Here is a 16,877-nt window from a genome sequence, read left to right as displayed (position 1 = left end):
TATATTTATATAAATATATTTATATTTATATTTATATATATAAATATATGTGGTCACAATAATATAAAAGATAATAAAAAAGAAACTCAAAGTGATGCAGCTTTGTTTTTTATGGTTTTTTATAATGTTGTTTGATGTAATTTTTTCCTGTAGCATGACTTGACCCTGTGTGTGTGTGTGTGTGTGTGTGTGTGTGTGTGTGTTGTAGGACTGGTGCAATCCACGTCGGTGATCGTATCCTAGCGATCAACAGCAGCAGCCTGAAGGGGAAACCTCTGAGTGAAGCCATCAGTCTGCTGCAGCAGGCGGGAGAGACAGTAACACTGAAGATCAAGAAGCAGGGAGAATGTATGCGCGCGCACGCACACACACACACACACACACACACACACACACACACACACACACACACACACACACAGGCTCTGAGCTTCAGCACATAACAAAAACTAACAAAGTACTTCATGTTAATCTGTCTTTAGTGTCGAGTCCCAAGTCCTGTGTGATTGGTCCAGGTCTGGGGTCGGGGGTGGGACTTGGTCAGGAGAACCAGGATGGGGAGGAGGAGCCTGTCATCATGGTCGCGCCCCCATCGAGCCAGAGAGCGTTCAGCACGCTGCCGTCTGTGGACAGCGCCGTGGAGTCCTGGGACGGGTCCAACATGGACAGCAGCTACACCTCGCCAGGTAGGAACTCGACCTCTGACCTTCTGAGAGAGTTTTAGTTCTAAATTTAATTACAGAGGTCTTGAATGTTAAATAAGTCTCAATTTTGGCAAAAACTTCAACAAATTAATTAGTTTAATGGTTAATCCATCAATCAGTTTGTATCTGTTTGTGGTCGTTAATTGAACTCAGTGTCTTTCAAACAAGAAGTGAGAGTTTCTTCAAACAGAGGCTCTGAACCTGTTCAGTAATCTGTACATGGGTCCAGGTCATGTCAACAGATTAATTACTTAATGTGCTTAAATAATTCTTGGCTATGTTGTTTATTGTTAGGTCATTTCTTTGACAGCTGTTACAGTGTAAAGTTATTAAAAGTGTTTTATTTGGTGAACCCTGCAGATACAAGTTATGAGTCATTGATAAAACATTTCTGTTTGTTTGCAGCTCCACCTTTTCAGTCGTCTCCCTACAGTTTCCACGAGTGGCGCAACGCCAAGACAACCAACAGCCAGTCATCGTCCTCCACTCGCCAGCGAGCCAATCCGCTATCAGATCTGGGTCTGAGTGACGACGACTGGGACCGCCCACCACTCGGAGGGTGAGACAGAGAGACAGAAAATGTCAAACAGATGGGTGTAAATCAAAACAGGTTCATACTGTATCTGTTTAAAAGGATTATTAAAGACATCAGATAATACATATAATGACACAGTGATGCTGGAAAACTAATATTTCTGAGAGGCGTCGCACTGGACCGAGATTTTAAATCAACTTTAAATGATGAAACTTTAAAAACAGGTCCAATATATTCAGACAGGTACAGGTAAAGGAATTTGTCAAAAGTATATACAGTTTAAATTTCAAAAGTCACACTTTTATAATTATTTACAGATGAAAAGAAATTGGACCAATTGAAACAGTAAAGGAGACACAGTACACCCACTAATAGTCATGATAGATGGATTGAAAACTTGAAGCCACAACATCATGATAACTTCATTATTTTTACATTTTCATGGTTAAGAAACCAGTGAAATTACAGCTTGGAGGTGGAATTTATCCGCAGCATTTCCAGGCTACATAGTGTTACCTCCTGCAGGTGGAGGTGTTCACCAAATTTATCAGCTTCCTCCTGTTTACCATTAAAATATAATAAACATCAGCTCTTTTCAGACGTGGAATAGAAAACATTACTGGCTTCAACTTTTGTGAATTGTTAAACAGTGAGAAACTGATTTTATTTTCTTTGTGGAAAAGATTTGATGATGATTGAGATAATTCCATTAATTACAGTGATGTAGCTGCTGCAGCCGTTACGTTAATCTGATGGTTTTCAGTTCAGAGCTGTGACACAAAAAAACAGGTCCGACATGAGATGTTAAAATGCCATCAGGTTAATTTGTCTTACATTAACTTCACTCAGGAGAAACTGTCTCGTTACATTTAAAGGAGCTTTTTTGTAAGTTTTGCTATTGCTACATAGCCAATGTTAGCATTAGCAGCTGCCAAGAGTTTCAGCTGTTTACAATATAAGAACCATCTGAGTGGCACTAGTTCTTCAGGACAGTCTGGAGACTACAGTGACTCGGTATCGGAAAGTAACGAGATGGGTCAACCATTTCGGGGCTAGCTGGTTAGCATGCTAACTGCAGTGGCAAGAAAAGAAGTGATGGAGATAGAAGCAGAACAAGAGGGTTGATTTCCACCTCTGGAGACAGCTGTTGGTGAGTAAAGGAATAAAGATTGATGCTGAACTCACAATGTTTCTTCTAGACTGGTAAGTAACAGCTGGTAATGCTAACATTAGCTGTGTAGCGATAGCAAACCTTACAAATAGCTCCTTTAATGAGTCGTATTTATCAGCATAAAGTACAAGATCATGAAAAGAGACTGGATACTTTTTGTGACTTTTTCCACTGAGCACTTGATCCTAAAATCTCATTTTAATTTGAATTTTTCCACCAAAAAAAAAATTATTTTTAAGCTAATTAACATTTTCCACCTGTTACTTTTGTGGTTTGTGCAGTTTAAGGCACAAAAACAACTCAGCCAGCGAATTCCACGTTTTTACCTTTTGAATTTTTTCCAGATTCCCACAGCCGCCATTCCTACATGATTAGCATGTTAGCGTTCCTTATTCAAATCACTGGTGGTTGCTAGCCGCGAGCTAACAGCAGTAACAGCAGTGTGTCTCTATCTGCAGAGCCTGTAACCTGCCCAGCGGTCTAATCACTGACAGCAGGTACCACACTGACCTTTGACCTTTCACCCTCACACAGTCTTCTGTCGCCCTCTCTGACCTCCAGCTGAAACCTTCACCTGGTGACCTTTGACCCCCCCCGCCACACTGACACATACACCCAGTGGATGTGTATGTTGTCACTGCACAATTCCACCCACCCCCCTCCACGTCCTGTCGTAGACGAAACACTCTCACCAGCATGACCCGTCCGTCACCGGCCTCCTCTGTGTGTCAACCCGTCCGGCTGTTCTCCTCTCTGATTGGCTGACAGTTCACCTTTTCCTCTCCAGGTTCACTGTGGGGCATGATGGGACAGAACCGGACCAGGAGGAGAACTTCTGGTCTCAGGCTCTGGAGGATCTGGAGACCTGCGGCCAGAGCGGCATCCTCAGAGAGCTAGAGGTGAGTGAGAAAAACAACATTAGTTTAATTGAGTCTAATTTGCTGTTTGCTTGCAATAAATTTAAACGTAAAACACAACATGAAATGATCTTTATGATATGATTTCTTTGAAAAAATATATTGAACTGTTACTCAGCCCTATATTTTAGTAGTAGTAGTAGTAGTAGTAGTAGTAGTAGTAGTAGTAGTAGTAGTAGTATAAAGTGTAAATTCTGTTCATGTTTTGACCTTGTTTGGAAATGCAGCAGTAAATTTTAGTGAATGCGCTGAAAAGAGAAATGACTCCTTCTCTTCCAGGAGTCTGGAAAGGAGACGCACCTCCTCACTCTGGTATCCTCCTCCCTCCCCTCCTACTAACTCTCCTCCTGTCTCTTCTCCTCTCTCCTCTCTGTACTCTGGACTTTTAGCGTTGTCAAACATCCGACATGTTAGCTGTTTTTGAATGTGAACTCTAACCCGCACCGTTAGCAGCAAGCCGCAGACCATAGTGACGTTATTTGTGACATCTCAGTGACATCACTCAGCTTCTGGCCAATCACGTGGCAGAGTCATGTTGCACCGGGCATGGCAGTTTGAGCAAGGCATGCTGGGAGAGCTTGCGCAAAGCCTGATGGGTAGTTTGTTTTGCCCGTCGTGAAGCAGATCTGTCAGTCATGCATGTGTCTGATGATACCTTGATTCTGATTGGCTGAAGAGTGGGCATCTGTTGAGTGATGTGAGAGTCTAAGTAGAATTAGAACAGGTAGAATCTCAGTAGAAACGAGCAGATTCTTGTAAGAACAGTAGAATCTGTAAGTAGATCTCTTCAGTACATCTCTGGACCTCCATACAGTAACATAACATCTGAAATAACAGTAGATCCTATCAATCAAACCAAGAGTATCTCTTATTAGTTGATCTATCAATAAATCTGTCAATAGAAACAGTAGTTTCTAAAAACTGCTGTAAATCCTGTCACTAGATCTTGTCCTCAGAAACAACAATAGATTCTAGAAATAGAAAGTCAGTAGAATCTGTCAGTAGAAACTTGTCCCGTCCTGGTGTGATCGTGCCAGCTGGGGTCAAAGGTCGCACACCCAGGTTGCCTTTAATCTCCATGTTTTTGTTCAGCCCAGTGGTGCGTTTAACCAGCTGTCTTCTGATTGGATGGTTTTGATTGATTGCCTTTTTCTGATTGGCTGTATCCAGGCAACCATCATGTCGGGCTCAACCCTCAGTCTGAACCATGACCCAACCCCTCTGCGCAGCACTCTGGGACGCCAGGCAAGTTTCCAGGAGCGCAGCAGCTCCCGACCACAGGTAACTCTCACCTAGACTGTTACACTTGAAGATACCTACATCATGTCATGTCTTTAATGTTTTTAAGGATTCTTCCTTTGAACTTTCCCAGGTGACCCCAAGGTCCAACACGTTGCCTTCTGATCCCCAACGTCGAGCCTTTGCCATGAGGAAGATGAGGCAGGAAGTCAATGAGATCCTAAACCAGAACCCTGTGGAACTCCACAAGGTGACCATTGATCCCTGAACACCACACTTAACTCTGACAGTCTTCTGCTCGTGAGCCTGACTGAGTGTGTGTCTGTATTCGTAGTTGACTCTAGAGAAGGCCTCAGACCTGGAGGATTTTGGTTTCAGTGTTTCTGACGGTTTGTTGGACCGTGGTGTCTACGTCAACAACATCCGACCAGGAGGCCCAGCGGAGCAGGGTGGCCTCCGAGCATATGACCGAATACTACAGGTACAAAAACCTGGGGCTGATGGAAATGTCATTAGTTTTGCAGGTATTTGGTCATAAACCAAAGTACTATTAATACAAAGGACTATTACTATCAAATATTAGTGGTGCTACATGAAAGTCAGGAGATCATTTATCCTCTGGGGTCCATGATTGTCTGTCCAAAATTCTATGACAATCCGTCCAGTAGTTGTTGAGGTATTTCAATCCCTGTACCTATAGGGATTAGGGACCCTATAGAGCTGACACCTTTGGGCCGTCCCTATAGAGCCACGCCTTTAGTGTGGTTATTGAAAAAGATACCTCATCATCACACTTCCAAAGATCTCTCTCTAGGTTAACCCCACACTTTTCTGTCCTCCAGATTAACCACGTGCGGACCAGGGACTTTGACTGCTGTCTCGTCGTTCCTCTGATCGCAGAGTCTCCAAATCGCTTGGATCTCGTCATCAGTCGAAACCCCACCTCCTCCTCTCTGCTGGTCAATCACACTGATGGCACCAACAATAGTGGCCACTCCCCTCAGCCAATCAGCAGCGATCTGGGACCGTCAGAGCTTTCTATTGGCCAAGGAGAGGATAGTGGTCCAATCAAATGGAGCCAACCTGGAGATGGGCTGGGGGCGGGGCTTGGGGTGGGGCAGGTGAATAATAGCTCCTTATAGCAGACAAAAACTGTATGAAACTGGATTGAACTGGTCCTAACCAGACTGGAGCGGAGAGGTCAACGAGGAGATCAATACAAAGTTGAACCAAACTGGATTAGACCCATCTGGACTGGTTAGAAGTGGACCCCCCATGGTGCTACACACACCCTCTGGATGAACTTTGACCTTTGACCACTAAAGTTTGACCCTTGAACTGCTAAAGCAGTCTGAAAGCACATTGATGGACCGGAGCAACTCCTCACCTTTTCACCTGAACCAGTTATGCAAACTGGTACTACTGGTGTTACTCAATTCAGAACTATAACTACTGATTCTACTGGAACCACAGCCAGAGCTACTGGTCTTATTGGTTCAAGATTAAAGGCTACTGTTCTACTAGCCCAGAGCCAAGGTCACTGGTTCTACTAAAACCAGAGCCACAGCCAATGGTTTTACTGGTCTGAGATCAATGGTTACTGGTTCTAGAGGCCTAGGACTAGGACTACAGGACCACAGGCCCTGTTGGAACTAAAGCCACAGCCAATGGTTTTACTGGTCCAAGACACTTGGATTTTGGTCTTAGTGGTAACAGAACCATGGCTACTGGTTCTCCTAAAACCAGAACTACAGCCATAGGTCTTACTGGTATAAGATCAGTGGTTACTGGTTCTACAAGCCTAACAGTAGGGCTACTTGTCCCACTGGAAGTAGAGCCACAGCCAGTGGTCTTACTGGTTAAGACACATGGGTTCTGGTCTTGGTGGTAACAGAATCACAGCTACTGGTTCCACTAAAGCCAGAACCGCAGCCAGTGGTCTTACCTGTTCCAAGACATGGTTCTGGTTAATGGTCTCAGGGTCACAGAACCATAGGTACTGGTCCTACTGAAGCCAGAGCCACAGCCAATGGTCTTAATGGTCCGAGATATGGTTCTTACTCATGGATTTGGTGGTCAAGGATTCATGGATACTAAGCCAGCGCAATGGCTGCTGCTTCTGCGAGTTCAGAAACGTGTGAACACCAGGCCTCCCTGGTCTTACTAGAACCACAACCATGGCTTTTGGTTTTACTGGCCAAGAACCACAGCAGCACAAAGACTGATAGGACTCCAGTGCAGAATCCAGAACCTGCTGATGGACAGGCAGGTTGCCAAGGAGACTAGGGATGCTCCGATCAGGGTGTCTAGGGTTGATGTAATTGTGATCATCCAAACCAGTGCCGATCACTGACTGGTTTATGTTTTTAAACTTTTATACAGGAAGCTCCCGCATGAGAAACCCTTTAAAACCCAGCACTTTGATTTATGTCAAAATCTTATCCTTTATATTCTCCAAGTTAAACATAAAATATTAGTCTATTATGCTGCTACTCGTATCAAAGGCTGAATGTTCCAGTCCATCAGGTCTTATGATAATGAGGGCCAAGGTATGCTTAAAATAAACTAGTTTGTACAAGGTGTCATCTTATTAATGGCAGAAATATTTATAGCTTTTCAGAGTAGTCTCGAAGGTGTTTGACAATCTGAAAAGCATTTGTTTGAAGCATACAGCCTTGATGCTGCCCCACACTAGTTGCATGTCTTGCACAACTGGATTGGAAACTTTGCAGCAAGAACGAAAAAAAGTCTTGGCCCCACCAAGGCTTTGGGGCAGAAGGTTTGGTTTAGGACAAGATTAAAGATGGTGTTGAGGTGGTAAATTATAAGCATAAAGTAGAAAATGATCAAGTCAGAGGTGGTTTGTATGGTTGTATGGTTGGGTGTAGGTAAAGGTAGGATAAGAACGGGAGAGGGAAGTTGCATCTGCTCAAATTCAGTTGCGAAATTACGAAACTCTTATATATCCAAAACGTGGCACTCTAAAAGCGTATTAGAAAAGAACCCTGCATTGGCAGCCATTGATACTGCATTTGGGTCAACACTGCTGCCTGGGGTCCCTGTTAGTGACGGCTGGACGATACCGAGACTTTTACGCCTCTTCGGACTGATCAAGTGACACAAAAAAGTACTTGGTCAATAGGAATACCGTTAACACTGAACCTTCGTAGGGTTTTCTTAAGGATTAAAACTGTCAAACTAGTGAATTAGTTTTGCCCCTGTCTTGAAGGCCATCTATTCTTGAAAGCAAACCATCAGAAGTCACTGGGTTACGAAAACCTTGAAGCTTCCAGTCTTTTTATTGCGCAAACAGGATAAAGTCCCAAAGATTCTTAAGGCTTTATCCACTCAATGTCCAGTGGAGTTTAAACATACTTGGACAAACTGTCCAATGAGGCAGCAATGTTAAGGTTTAGATTAGACGAAACCATTTTGGTCACGGTGGCTGTAACCCTGACTACCATTTAGTTCAGAGAGTTTGTTTCGATTATATGTGGTGGATGCAAGAGCTGGATAAACTGGGCAAATTGCATCTGCTGAGTAGGATCATGTGATATGATCAAAAGCCCAGAAACAGCTACTATTTGTGGTGACAAATATTATGCCACTGTTGGAGTGGGGTTTTGTAGAAATACATGTATATTTAAAAAAAAAAAATATTTTGGTATTGGAACCATAACTGAAGTATCTTTTCAGGTCTAGTGTCAAAAAATGTTCAAACAATAACCAGTCGTAGCGTTGAAGACCTGGCAGCCATGATGGATTTGGAAAAATCACGTAATTTCCAATAATTATCAGCTGGTACTGATCGGAGCATCCCTAATACAATGGATAGAAAGACAGAGGGGTTTACTATTTAGTTCTGTGCCATGAACGAACTGCAAGCTGGAAAAGTAATAATTATGTTGGCGATGATGATGATGATGATGATGATGATGATGATGATGATGATGATGATGATGACACTGAGCAGTTCAATAATACTTTTTCTACTGTTTACACCTGTTGGACTGGCCACACTGTGTGTGTGTATGTATGTGTGTGTGTGTTATGTGTGTGGGTTAAACACAAGGCCAGTTAAGCTCCTCCCACCTCAATCCCACCCCCACCCCCTTCTACCCTCGTCCAATAGGCAGCCAAGATGAGAGACAGACAGCAATTCTGAGAGATTCAGCTGATTGGCTGGAACCAATCAGAAAACAAACGCTTCCCTGCCTGTCTGTGATTGGTTCTCTTCAACACACAGACAAACCAATCAGCTCCCAGGAAGAAGCCAAGCATGCCCCCTCCCAAACCCCCCACCCCCCCAGTTACAGTGATCTATTATGCTAATCGATCTGTGTGTTTTTTGATTGACTGTTGTCAGTTTTCTCTGTTTGTTTGTTTGTTTCCATGGCGACTGAGCTTGAAAAGATGTAAAATAGATTAAAAAAAACGGTTCAGTTACGTCGGAACCATTGAACCCTGAAAACCTTCACCTCATAACCACGAAAACAATGACGTTACACAAGAAAAAAGTCCTGTTCGAACAGGAAACCTGTGACAGTAAATATGTGTGCGTGCGTGTGTGTGTGCGTGTGTGTGTGCGTGTGTATGTGTATGTATGTATATGTATGTGTGTGTGGGTGTGTGTGTGTGTATGTGTGTGTGTGGGTGGGTGTTTTTACTTTGGAGTGATGTCAACATCTTCCTGCTTTCACCTCAGTCTGAACTCACTATTTAAACTGGCCAATCAGAACCCTCCCTCAGCACCAACAGCAAGTAGAGACTTTCCCTGACCTGAAATGACCAATAGCTGCTCTGCAACGGGCTCTGTGCTTTGATTAAGAGAGCTGTGATTGGCTGTTTCTGTGTGCATAGTTCTGATTGGCTGTTCTACAACATCTCATTTTATTAACTGTGATGTTTTCAATCTGAAGCACAATGCTACCATATGGTTAGCATGTGGCTAGCAGACTCTGAGCACACACAAGGCTAGCATTGACCTAACGTGTTTCCATATGACTAGCCTAGGGCCGCCACCTGGCTAACACAGCCAGTTTGTGGTTAGCACACATCCAGCACAAGGTTAACATCTCTGAAACACAGCTAGTATTTGATTAGCACACAGCTAATCTAGGGTTAACACCCGACTTACAGAGCTATGGGTTAGCACTTAAACAGCACAGAGCTAACACCTGGATAACATAGTACATGGTCAGCACACACCTAGAACACAGATAACACTCAGCAACATTTAGTAAACCTAGCTAGCAATCAGTTGGCATACAGCTAACGCAGGGCTAAGACCTGGCTAAAACATCTAGTATATGGTTAGCACACACCCAAAACATGGCTAAAACAGGGCTAATATATGGTACAACATAGCCAATAATTATTAAATACACAGATAAAGCAGGGCTAACACCAGGTGAAGTCTTAGCACAGGGATAATACCTAGCAAACACAGATAGTTTTAGCGTAAACCTAGAACAAGGCTAAAACAGGGCTAACAGTTGGTGAGAATAGCTATTTAATTATAGCTCAGCAAACAGGGGCCTCACTCCTGGCTAACACAGCTGTGTATTAGGCTTGTTCTAGCATGAATTTAGCACAAGGGTAACACAAGGTAAACATAGTCAATTTTTGTCTAGCACACTGCTAACACAGGGCTAAACATGGCTAATATTCAGTTAGAACACAGCTTACATGGGGATTACACCCTGCACACAGCTGTGTTGTTAGCCCTGTACTGAAACTGCTAGTATATCATTCACACATGCAGAGAACATGGTTAACACATGGCAAACACAGAAAGCTGTTAGCAGAGGGCTACCACCGCTAGTCCCTGTCTAGTACACTGCTAAGAACACGCTAAACCTGGCTATGACATGGCAAACAGCTCATTTCTAGTTAGCATACAGCTAACACAAGGCCACCACACCTAGTTAGTGGTTAGCAACAACCTGGATCGGGGCTTTACGTGTTTTAAATATAGGTAACATTCAGTTAGCGCACAGCTAATACCTGGTTAACACAGCCAGTATTAAGTTAGCATACAACTAGCTATCACCATGTTAGGATGACCATTACACAAACACGGAGCTCAAGATCTGACCAGTTACCATAGCAAGAGCTGCATTCAGCTGAGACAAACTGTTCCACAAATGGGAAGAAGCCACAGAGCTGAGAGGCGTGGCTTCAGGAGGGTTTGACTGGGTTTGTGAGTGAGATATAAAGCTATACACACTGTGTTAGTTGTGGAGTTAATTTCCTGCCAAAACTTAACTACAACTACAACAAAACATGTTTTACGAACGCCCTTTGATTCACGAACACAGCGACACAAAACAATGACATTACATGAGAAAAAAGTCCTGTTCGAACAAAATTAATTAGTTTGTTAATGATGTTTTGTATTTGCAAACCACACTGTGTTAGTGAATTGTAGCACATTTGCAAAACACGTTTGGTTTGTTTAAGGTTTGGCAGGAAATTAGCTCCAAAGTTAGTGTGCATGAATTAACTGTGTGTGTGTGTGTGTGTGTGTGTGTGTGTGTGTGTGTGTGTTTGTGTGTGTGTGTGTTTGTGTGTGTGTGTGTGTGTTTGTGTGTATGTGTGTATATGTGTCTGTGTGTGTGTGTCTGTGTGTGTGTGTGTGTGTTACATTGCAGGGATTTGCACTCTAGTGATTCACCTCAGCAAGACGTCTGCTCACACACACACACACACACACACACACGCACACATCCTTGTGCACCTATCTTTGTGGGGACTGTTGACAAAATGCATTCACTAGCCCCAAACCTTGACCGTCACAACTGAATGAACAACCATAACCTTAATTCTGGCCCCAACATTAAAACCAACTCCTGACACATAAAACAGCCCTTTGAGGTTGTGTTGGGGGTGTCCAGTAATTTGATCACTACAAAGCTGTTAGACCCCACAAGTACAGTGGGCTCCTGGTTTTCGGACCCCACAAATATAGCAAAATAAAACCACAAACACACATACACACACACATACACACACACACACACACACACACACACACACAGACACAGACATACACACACATGCATTGCACTGCCATTTGAAATAGTGGGTCAGATTAGTTTCCATGTAGCTTCACCAACCAACTAAACTGTATTTTTCTTTAAAGGAACAGGGATGTTGTAAAGTATTTTTGTACAAATTTAATACTTTGGTAGCATGACGTTCCTGGTGTTTGTCCTGTCGGGCTCCACTGCTCTCCTCCACCCCTCCTTTGTATGGACGACTACTGAGCAACAATAAAGATGAAGACCTGCTGGAACGTCTGGACTCCATGTGTCATCTCACACAAAAACACATACATACATGTTTGTCATAAAAAAAAAACAAAAAAAACACACTTCAATCATTTTTTTATACAGGAGGGATTACAATTATGAATATAAATACTAACAAACAAATATTTATTTTTATATTTATAAATGATGTGTCAAAATATAATTTATTACAGTTATATGTATTATTCATCTTAAATGTACCTGCACTCCAGTGGCATTTCTGTACTGCAGTCCATCATTCATTTGTATGTAATGTATAATTTCTTTCAGTATAATTGATTAGTTTAATTTATTTAAAAAATAGTTATTCAATGAATTATATAGAAAAGTAGAATCTATTACTGAGTATAATTTATAGGTACAAATAATTCATAAAGTATTAATTTTATAAAGTATGAAGCAAAATATATAGTATAGTAGTAGTAGTAGTGGTAGTAGTATAGTAGTAGTATTACTGAGTACAATAAAAATGTAAACAAAATATATTAATTATGTAAACATATTTTATTTTAATTTTATTATTTTGTATTATATATATATATATTTTTTAATTACTATATTTTGACCATAATTTGATAAAAAATTAATAAATTGAAAACTAATTTCAAAATGTATGTACCAAATTCTAAGCTATTGCTGAATATAATTTAAAATCGTATAATCTAACATAATTTATTACAATATTTATTTTGTTAGTACATTTTTTTGGTTGAAACTTAAACCGGATGTGACGTTTCTGCTCGGCGCTCTCCTCTCTTGCCTGTCTTCTCGGAGAATCGTTGTTGGATTGTTGCGGTCTGTTTTCCTGTGTGTTGTCGCTGTTAGCTGCTACTGCTCGTCGTTGTCGGTGCCGTTTCTGCAAATATTAATCACCACACAACCCGTGGAAACATTCCCGCTCATCTGTGCTGGATTTATAAACACCGAGCCCGGCAGGAAACATGTCCACCGCCCTGGAGAGCTACATTAACCGTATCCTGCCGCCGCAAACTGGCTAACATGCTAACTACCCGTCAGAATGAATGGATAAATGCTTGATAGCATAGCATACAAGCTAGGAGACATATTTTGATTGAGTTATTTATTAACTTACAGCGGTGTGACTTTACATTTCAGCAGCGCCGGGTTGTAGTTAAATAGTTATTTGTGTGTTAAAACACCGCATTTTGTTGTTTTTGTGCAAGTTTTTGACATTAATTTAATGTTTTGTCCAGAAAATGTTGTTTCTTTAACGGTGATACAGGCACAGTGGCTATCGTCACCTCCGACGGCAGGATGATTGTGGTGAGTTTAAATATGTTTCTTGTTAATATTCCTAGATTTAACAATATAATTACCAGTATTACAATATGAATATTCTGCTGATTATCATAATAGATGAGTGTTTTTTCCTCAGCAAAACCTCCAAAAAAAGTTTCTGGCTCCAGCTTAAATCGTGAGGATTTTTTGTTTCTTGTCAGTGTAAATTGAATCAATATGTTTCTGTTTTCCCGCCAGTGATGTACATAATTTTATTTGAGCTTGTGTTGTGGGTTTTAGCATTTGTTTTCCACATTTTCTTTTAAATTTTTATTATTAAATGAACACAATTCAAATCTGTGTTGTTCATCAGGTGTCCCCTGGTGAAAATTTTGATTCATTGTTTAGTCAACAAAATCTCAGAAAACTGTCAGAAATGTCCATATTTCTGTGTATGACAACTTGGGAAGAGAGAGATGTCACCTTGGGCTACTGGTTTTGTTTGCATAGTAATATAAGGTCCGTTTTTTTCTATTGACCTTTTTTTAATGCTATATTTATTGATGCAGAAGGACAAAACAAGAGTCTTTGGAGCACCTTGTGAAAGAGTCACATGTTTTGTAAAACAGCCTTCTGGGTTTTTTTTTGTTTTTTTTTTTAAATGGAGGGATTTTACCTTGAGAAAAACAGATGCTGAGCTCTGTGACTGGACTCTAATGATGATATAGAAACAGCTGTCCTGCTGGTTGTCAGCTCAGGAAATTGTGGTGACAAGAACATCAATGACTTCAAAATGGTTCAGATTTTATATTTTATGTTTCATTATGTGGCAGATAAAACTAAACACTTGCTCATTCGTCTTCTGATATTTTTCTGTTATTTTTTCACTTTTACCTGATGTTTTGTGTGTGTGTGTGTGTGTGTGTGTGTGTGTGTGTGTGTGTGTGTGTGTGTGTGTGTGTGTGTGTGTTCAGGGCACGCTGAAGGGCTTCGATCAGACCATCAACCTGATCCTGGATGAGAGTCATGAGCGGGTGTTCAGCTCCAGTCAGGGGGTTGAGCAGGTGGTGCTGGGACTCTACATCGTCCGAGGAGACAACGTGTAAGTCAAACATGTCGATTAACACCTTTGTTAATAATCCGCTTTTATTTTGAAAACAATTAATATGAAATTTCATACAAAGAATCGTGGGTTTGCACAGAGCAGGCGTGTTAATGATGTTAAAGCTGTGGGCTGAATTTAAGGTGGTATGTGAATGTGCCAGCAATTTAGTCTATTGTCATATTGTGACATTTGCATTTGTGGACTGATCTCAGAACTGATGTTTAATCAATATTAAGATAGATCGATAGATCAGATTGAAATCTAATTTAATTGAACAATAATTTAATCTGTTAGCATGACATTTACATGTAAATGAAAAATTATATGATCAATGAATCCCATTTTAATAATGATCAGTGTATTGATTAGTACATGATCAGAGTTTTTGATTGGCGGCCGTGTCGTCATGTTTCAGGGCGGTGATTGGTGAGATCGACGAGGAGACAGACTCCACTCTGGACTTAGGAAACATCAGAGCCGAGCCGCTCAACTCTGTCGTCCACTGACCCTCTGACCTTCGACCCCCACTGTCCTGGTTGCTGTCTCCGTGGCAACATTGTGACTCGCACTGTATCTGAAATCACTCCCTCACTCTCTCCTCTAATCATCTTCATTTTGTGTCGTCACTCAGCTTTTGAGTCACACAACTGTGACTATGCTGAGGGCTGCATTCAGGAACTGTCGGCAGAAAGTGATGCAATACTGTTTTTGCCTTCCATCGTGTGGCGTTCAGGGCACTCTGTACAAGACAAATTTACACTCAGATAAAACAGCAGAGGGCAGGAAACAGGGAGTGATTTAAGGCACAGCATCATTGTGTGTATGAATGTTACAGGAGCCTGTTTAACACTGGATCAGCTGACACCTCGATTCTGTAATATGGACTAAAACAGTTTAAAAATAAGTAATTTATCCAGAAAACTGTCTGACCTTTTGTCAGTAACAGGCTCCTGTGGCGACGCCTTTCTGTTTGAATTTTTTATAAATAAAGAAGTGAATTGTTAAAGTTTTTTATGCTTTGAGTGTTTTTGTCAGATTGTGATTGTTTAATAAAGTTTCATTTCTCAGATTCTGACTACACCTTTGTTTACTTAACTGAAACATCAGACTGAAAGGTTTCAGTCATGTTCGTTATGTTGATCAGCTGATGTAGTGCAGGACTTTTGAACTTGAATTGTGTTAATATGCAAAGTTAATTTGATCTCATCAATCAGAAAAGGATTAATTAAAATCAGAAGCATTTGAAAAAACATGACTTACTAGTTATTTTTTTAATTCGTTTTAAAGAATTAAAAATAAAATAAACCAACGAAACAAAATACAAGGAAAAAACTGAAAGAAACATTAAAAACTAAGAAATTTGAATAATATCCTATATTGACGTAAATGTCTAGCTAATAGAAAAGGTGTGTTTAGTATGTATGTTTATATTATATACATTAGGTAAATATACATCCCAAAGCGTTTCATTTTATTTTAGTATATATGTAAAGATAAAAACTAAAAGTTTTAAATTTAAAAAGAAATAGTAAAGAAAATAATTTATAAACATTAGAATTGCCTTTTACTATGGGTATTTCATATATGATAATAAAAAGTCATGAAAATTATATAAGGGATAAAAAAAGTGATAAAAGCATCATAGTCAAAAACATCATAATATATAAAGGCATAAGAAGAAATAAGACCGTCAAAGTATGGTAAGGCATGAAAACGTTGCAGTATAAGGCACAAAAAGTTATAAAAACATCAGAGTGAAGTAGGGCATAAACGGTCATAAAAATGCCATAGTATAGTAAAGTATAAAAACGACATGGTATGGTAAGGCATAAAAAAGTCATAGTATAGTAAGGCATAAAAACGCCATAGTTTAGCATGGCCAAAAAAACTCAACATAGTATAGTAAGACAGACTCCAAAAAAGGACATAGTAGTAAGGCATGAAAACGACATAGTATAGTAGGGCATAAAAACTCCAAAAAAGTACATAGTATAGTAAGGCACGAAAAATGACATAGTATAGTAAGGCATAAAAAGTAAAAAAAACGACATAGTATAATAAGTCATAAAAAGTCATAAAAATGACATCGTATAGTAAAGCATAAAAAGTCATAAAAATGACATAGTATAGTAAGGCATAAAAAAGTCATAGTATAGTAAGGCATAAAAAGTCATAAAAATGACATAGTATAGTAAGTCATAAAAAGTCATAAAAATGACATAGTATAGTAAGGCATAAAAAAGTCATAGTATAGTAAGGCATAAAAAGTCATAAAAATGACATCGTATAGTAAGGCATAAAAATGACATAGTATAGTAAGGCATAAAAAGTAAAAAAAACGACATAGTATAATAAGTCATAAAAAGTCATAAAAATGACATATTATAGTAAGGCATAAAAAGGACATAGTATAGTAAGGCATAAAAAGTCATAAAAATGACATAGTATAGTAAGGCATAAAAAGTAAAAAACGACATAGTATAATAAGTCATAAAAAGTCATAAAAATGACATAGTATAGTAAGGCATAAAAAGGACATAGTATAGTAAGGCATAAAAGTAATTCATAAAAATGACATAGTATAGTAAGGCATAAAAAGTAAAAAAAAACGACATAGTATAATAAGTCATAAAAAGTCATAAAAAGGACATAGT

At 40.0% G+C, this 16,877-nt stretch overlaps 2 protein-coding genes across 9 annotated transcripts in view; both read left to right on the top strand.

Annotated features, from left to right (window-relative positions):
- grip1 (glutamate receptor interacting protein 1) overlaps positions 1 to 11,863 on the top strand; it is a 59,054-nt gene extending 47,191 nt beyond the window's left edge. For 4 of the 8 annotated variants that reach the window (XM_087176203.1, XM_087176205.1, XM_023414842.2 and 1 more), the window contains 10 exons: positions 209 to 348; positions 483 to 686; positions 1,110 to 1,263; positions 2,869 to 2,907; positions 3,198 to 3,309; positions 3,607 to 3,639; positions 4,498 to 4,608; positions 4,700 to 4,816; positions 4,901 to 5,047; positions 5,409 to 11,863. In XM_087176203.1, coding sequence (XP_087032329.1) covers positions 209 to 348; positions 483 to 686; positions 1,110 to 1,263; positions 2,869 to 2,907; positions 3,198 to 3,309; positions 3,607 to 3,639; positions 4,498 to 4,608; positions 4,700 to 4,816; positions 4,901 to 5,047; positions 5,409 to 5,708 — 1,357 coding nt within the window. In that variant the 3' untranslated portion in view covers positions 5,709 to 11,863. The remainder of the gene's footprint in view (positions 1 to 208; positions 349 to 482; positions 687 to 1,109; positions 1,264 to 2,868; positions 2,908 to 3,197; positions 3,310 to 3,606; positions 3,640 to 4,497; positions 4,609 to 4,699; positions 4,817 to 4,900; positions 5,048 to 5,408) is intronic. The other 4 variants (XM_087176206.1, XM_087176202.1, XM_087176201.1 and 1 more) reach the window with 3 other exon arrangements.
- A 782-nt stretch (positions 11,864 to 12,645) lies between these two features.
- lsm8 (LSM8 homolog, U6 small nuclear RNA associated) lies at positions 12,646 to 15,292 on the top strand. The gene is made up of 4 exons (XM_023414834.2): positions 12,646 to 12,851; positions 13,123 to 13,163; positions 14,093 to 14,220; positions 14,639 to 15,292. Exons 1-4 carry the CDS (start codon positions 12,821 to 12,823, stop codon positions 14,727 to 14,729), a joined length of 291 nt encoding a protein of 96 aa, XP_023270602.1. The 5' UTR covers positions 12,646 to 12,820; the 3' UTR covers positions 14,730 to 15,292.
- The last annotated feature ends 1,585 nt before the right edge of the window (positions 15,293 to 16,877 follow it).

The sequence above is a fragment of the Seriola lalandi genome, unplaced genomic scaffold, assembly GCF_002814215.2.
Source record: "Seriola lalandi dorsalis isolate HSWRI2012SDOR001 ecotype SW California unplaced genomic scaffold, Sedor1 jcf7180002054543, whole genome shotgun sequence".
NCBI lineage: Eukaryota > Metazoa > Chordata > Actinopteri > Carangiformes > Carangidae > Seriola > Seriola lalandi.
The sequence above is the reverse complement of the archived record's forward strand: the minus strand, read 5'-3'. Positions and strand labels throughout refer to the sequence as shown.

What these genes read in the sequence shown, in the direction of transcription:
- lsm8 (XM_023414834.2), top strand. Translation starts at nt 12,821, where the DNA reads ATGTCCACCGCCCTGGAGAGCTACATTAACC. An exon ending in CCTGGAGAGCTACATTAACC is followed by an intron (nt 12,852 to 13,122) that starts GTATCCTGCCGC and finishes ACGGTGATACAG; the next exon opens with GCACAGTGGCTATCGTCACC. An exon ending in CCGACGGCAGGATGATTGTG is followed by an intron (nt 13,164 to 14,092) that starts GTGAGTTTAAAT and finishes GTGTGTGTTCAG; the next exon opens with GGCACGCTGAAGGGCTTCGA.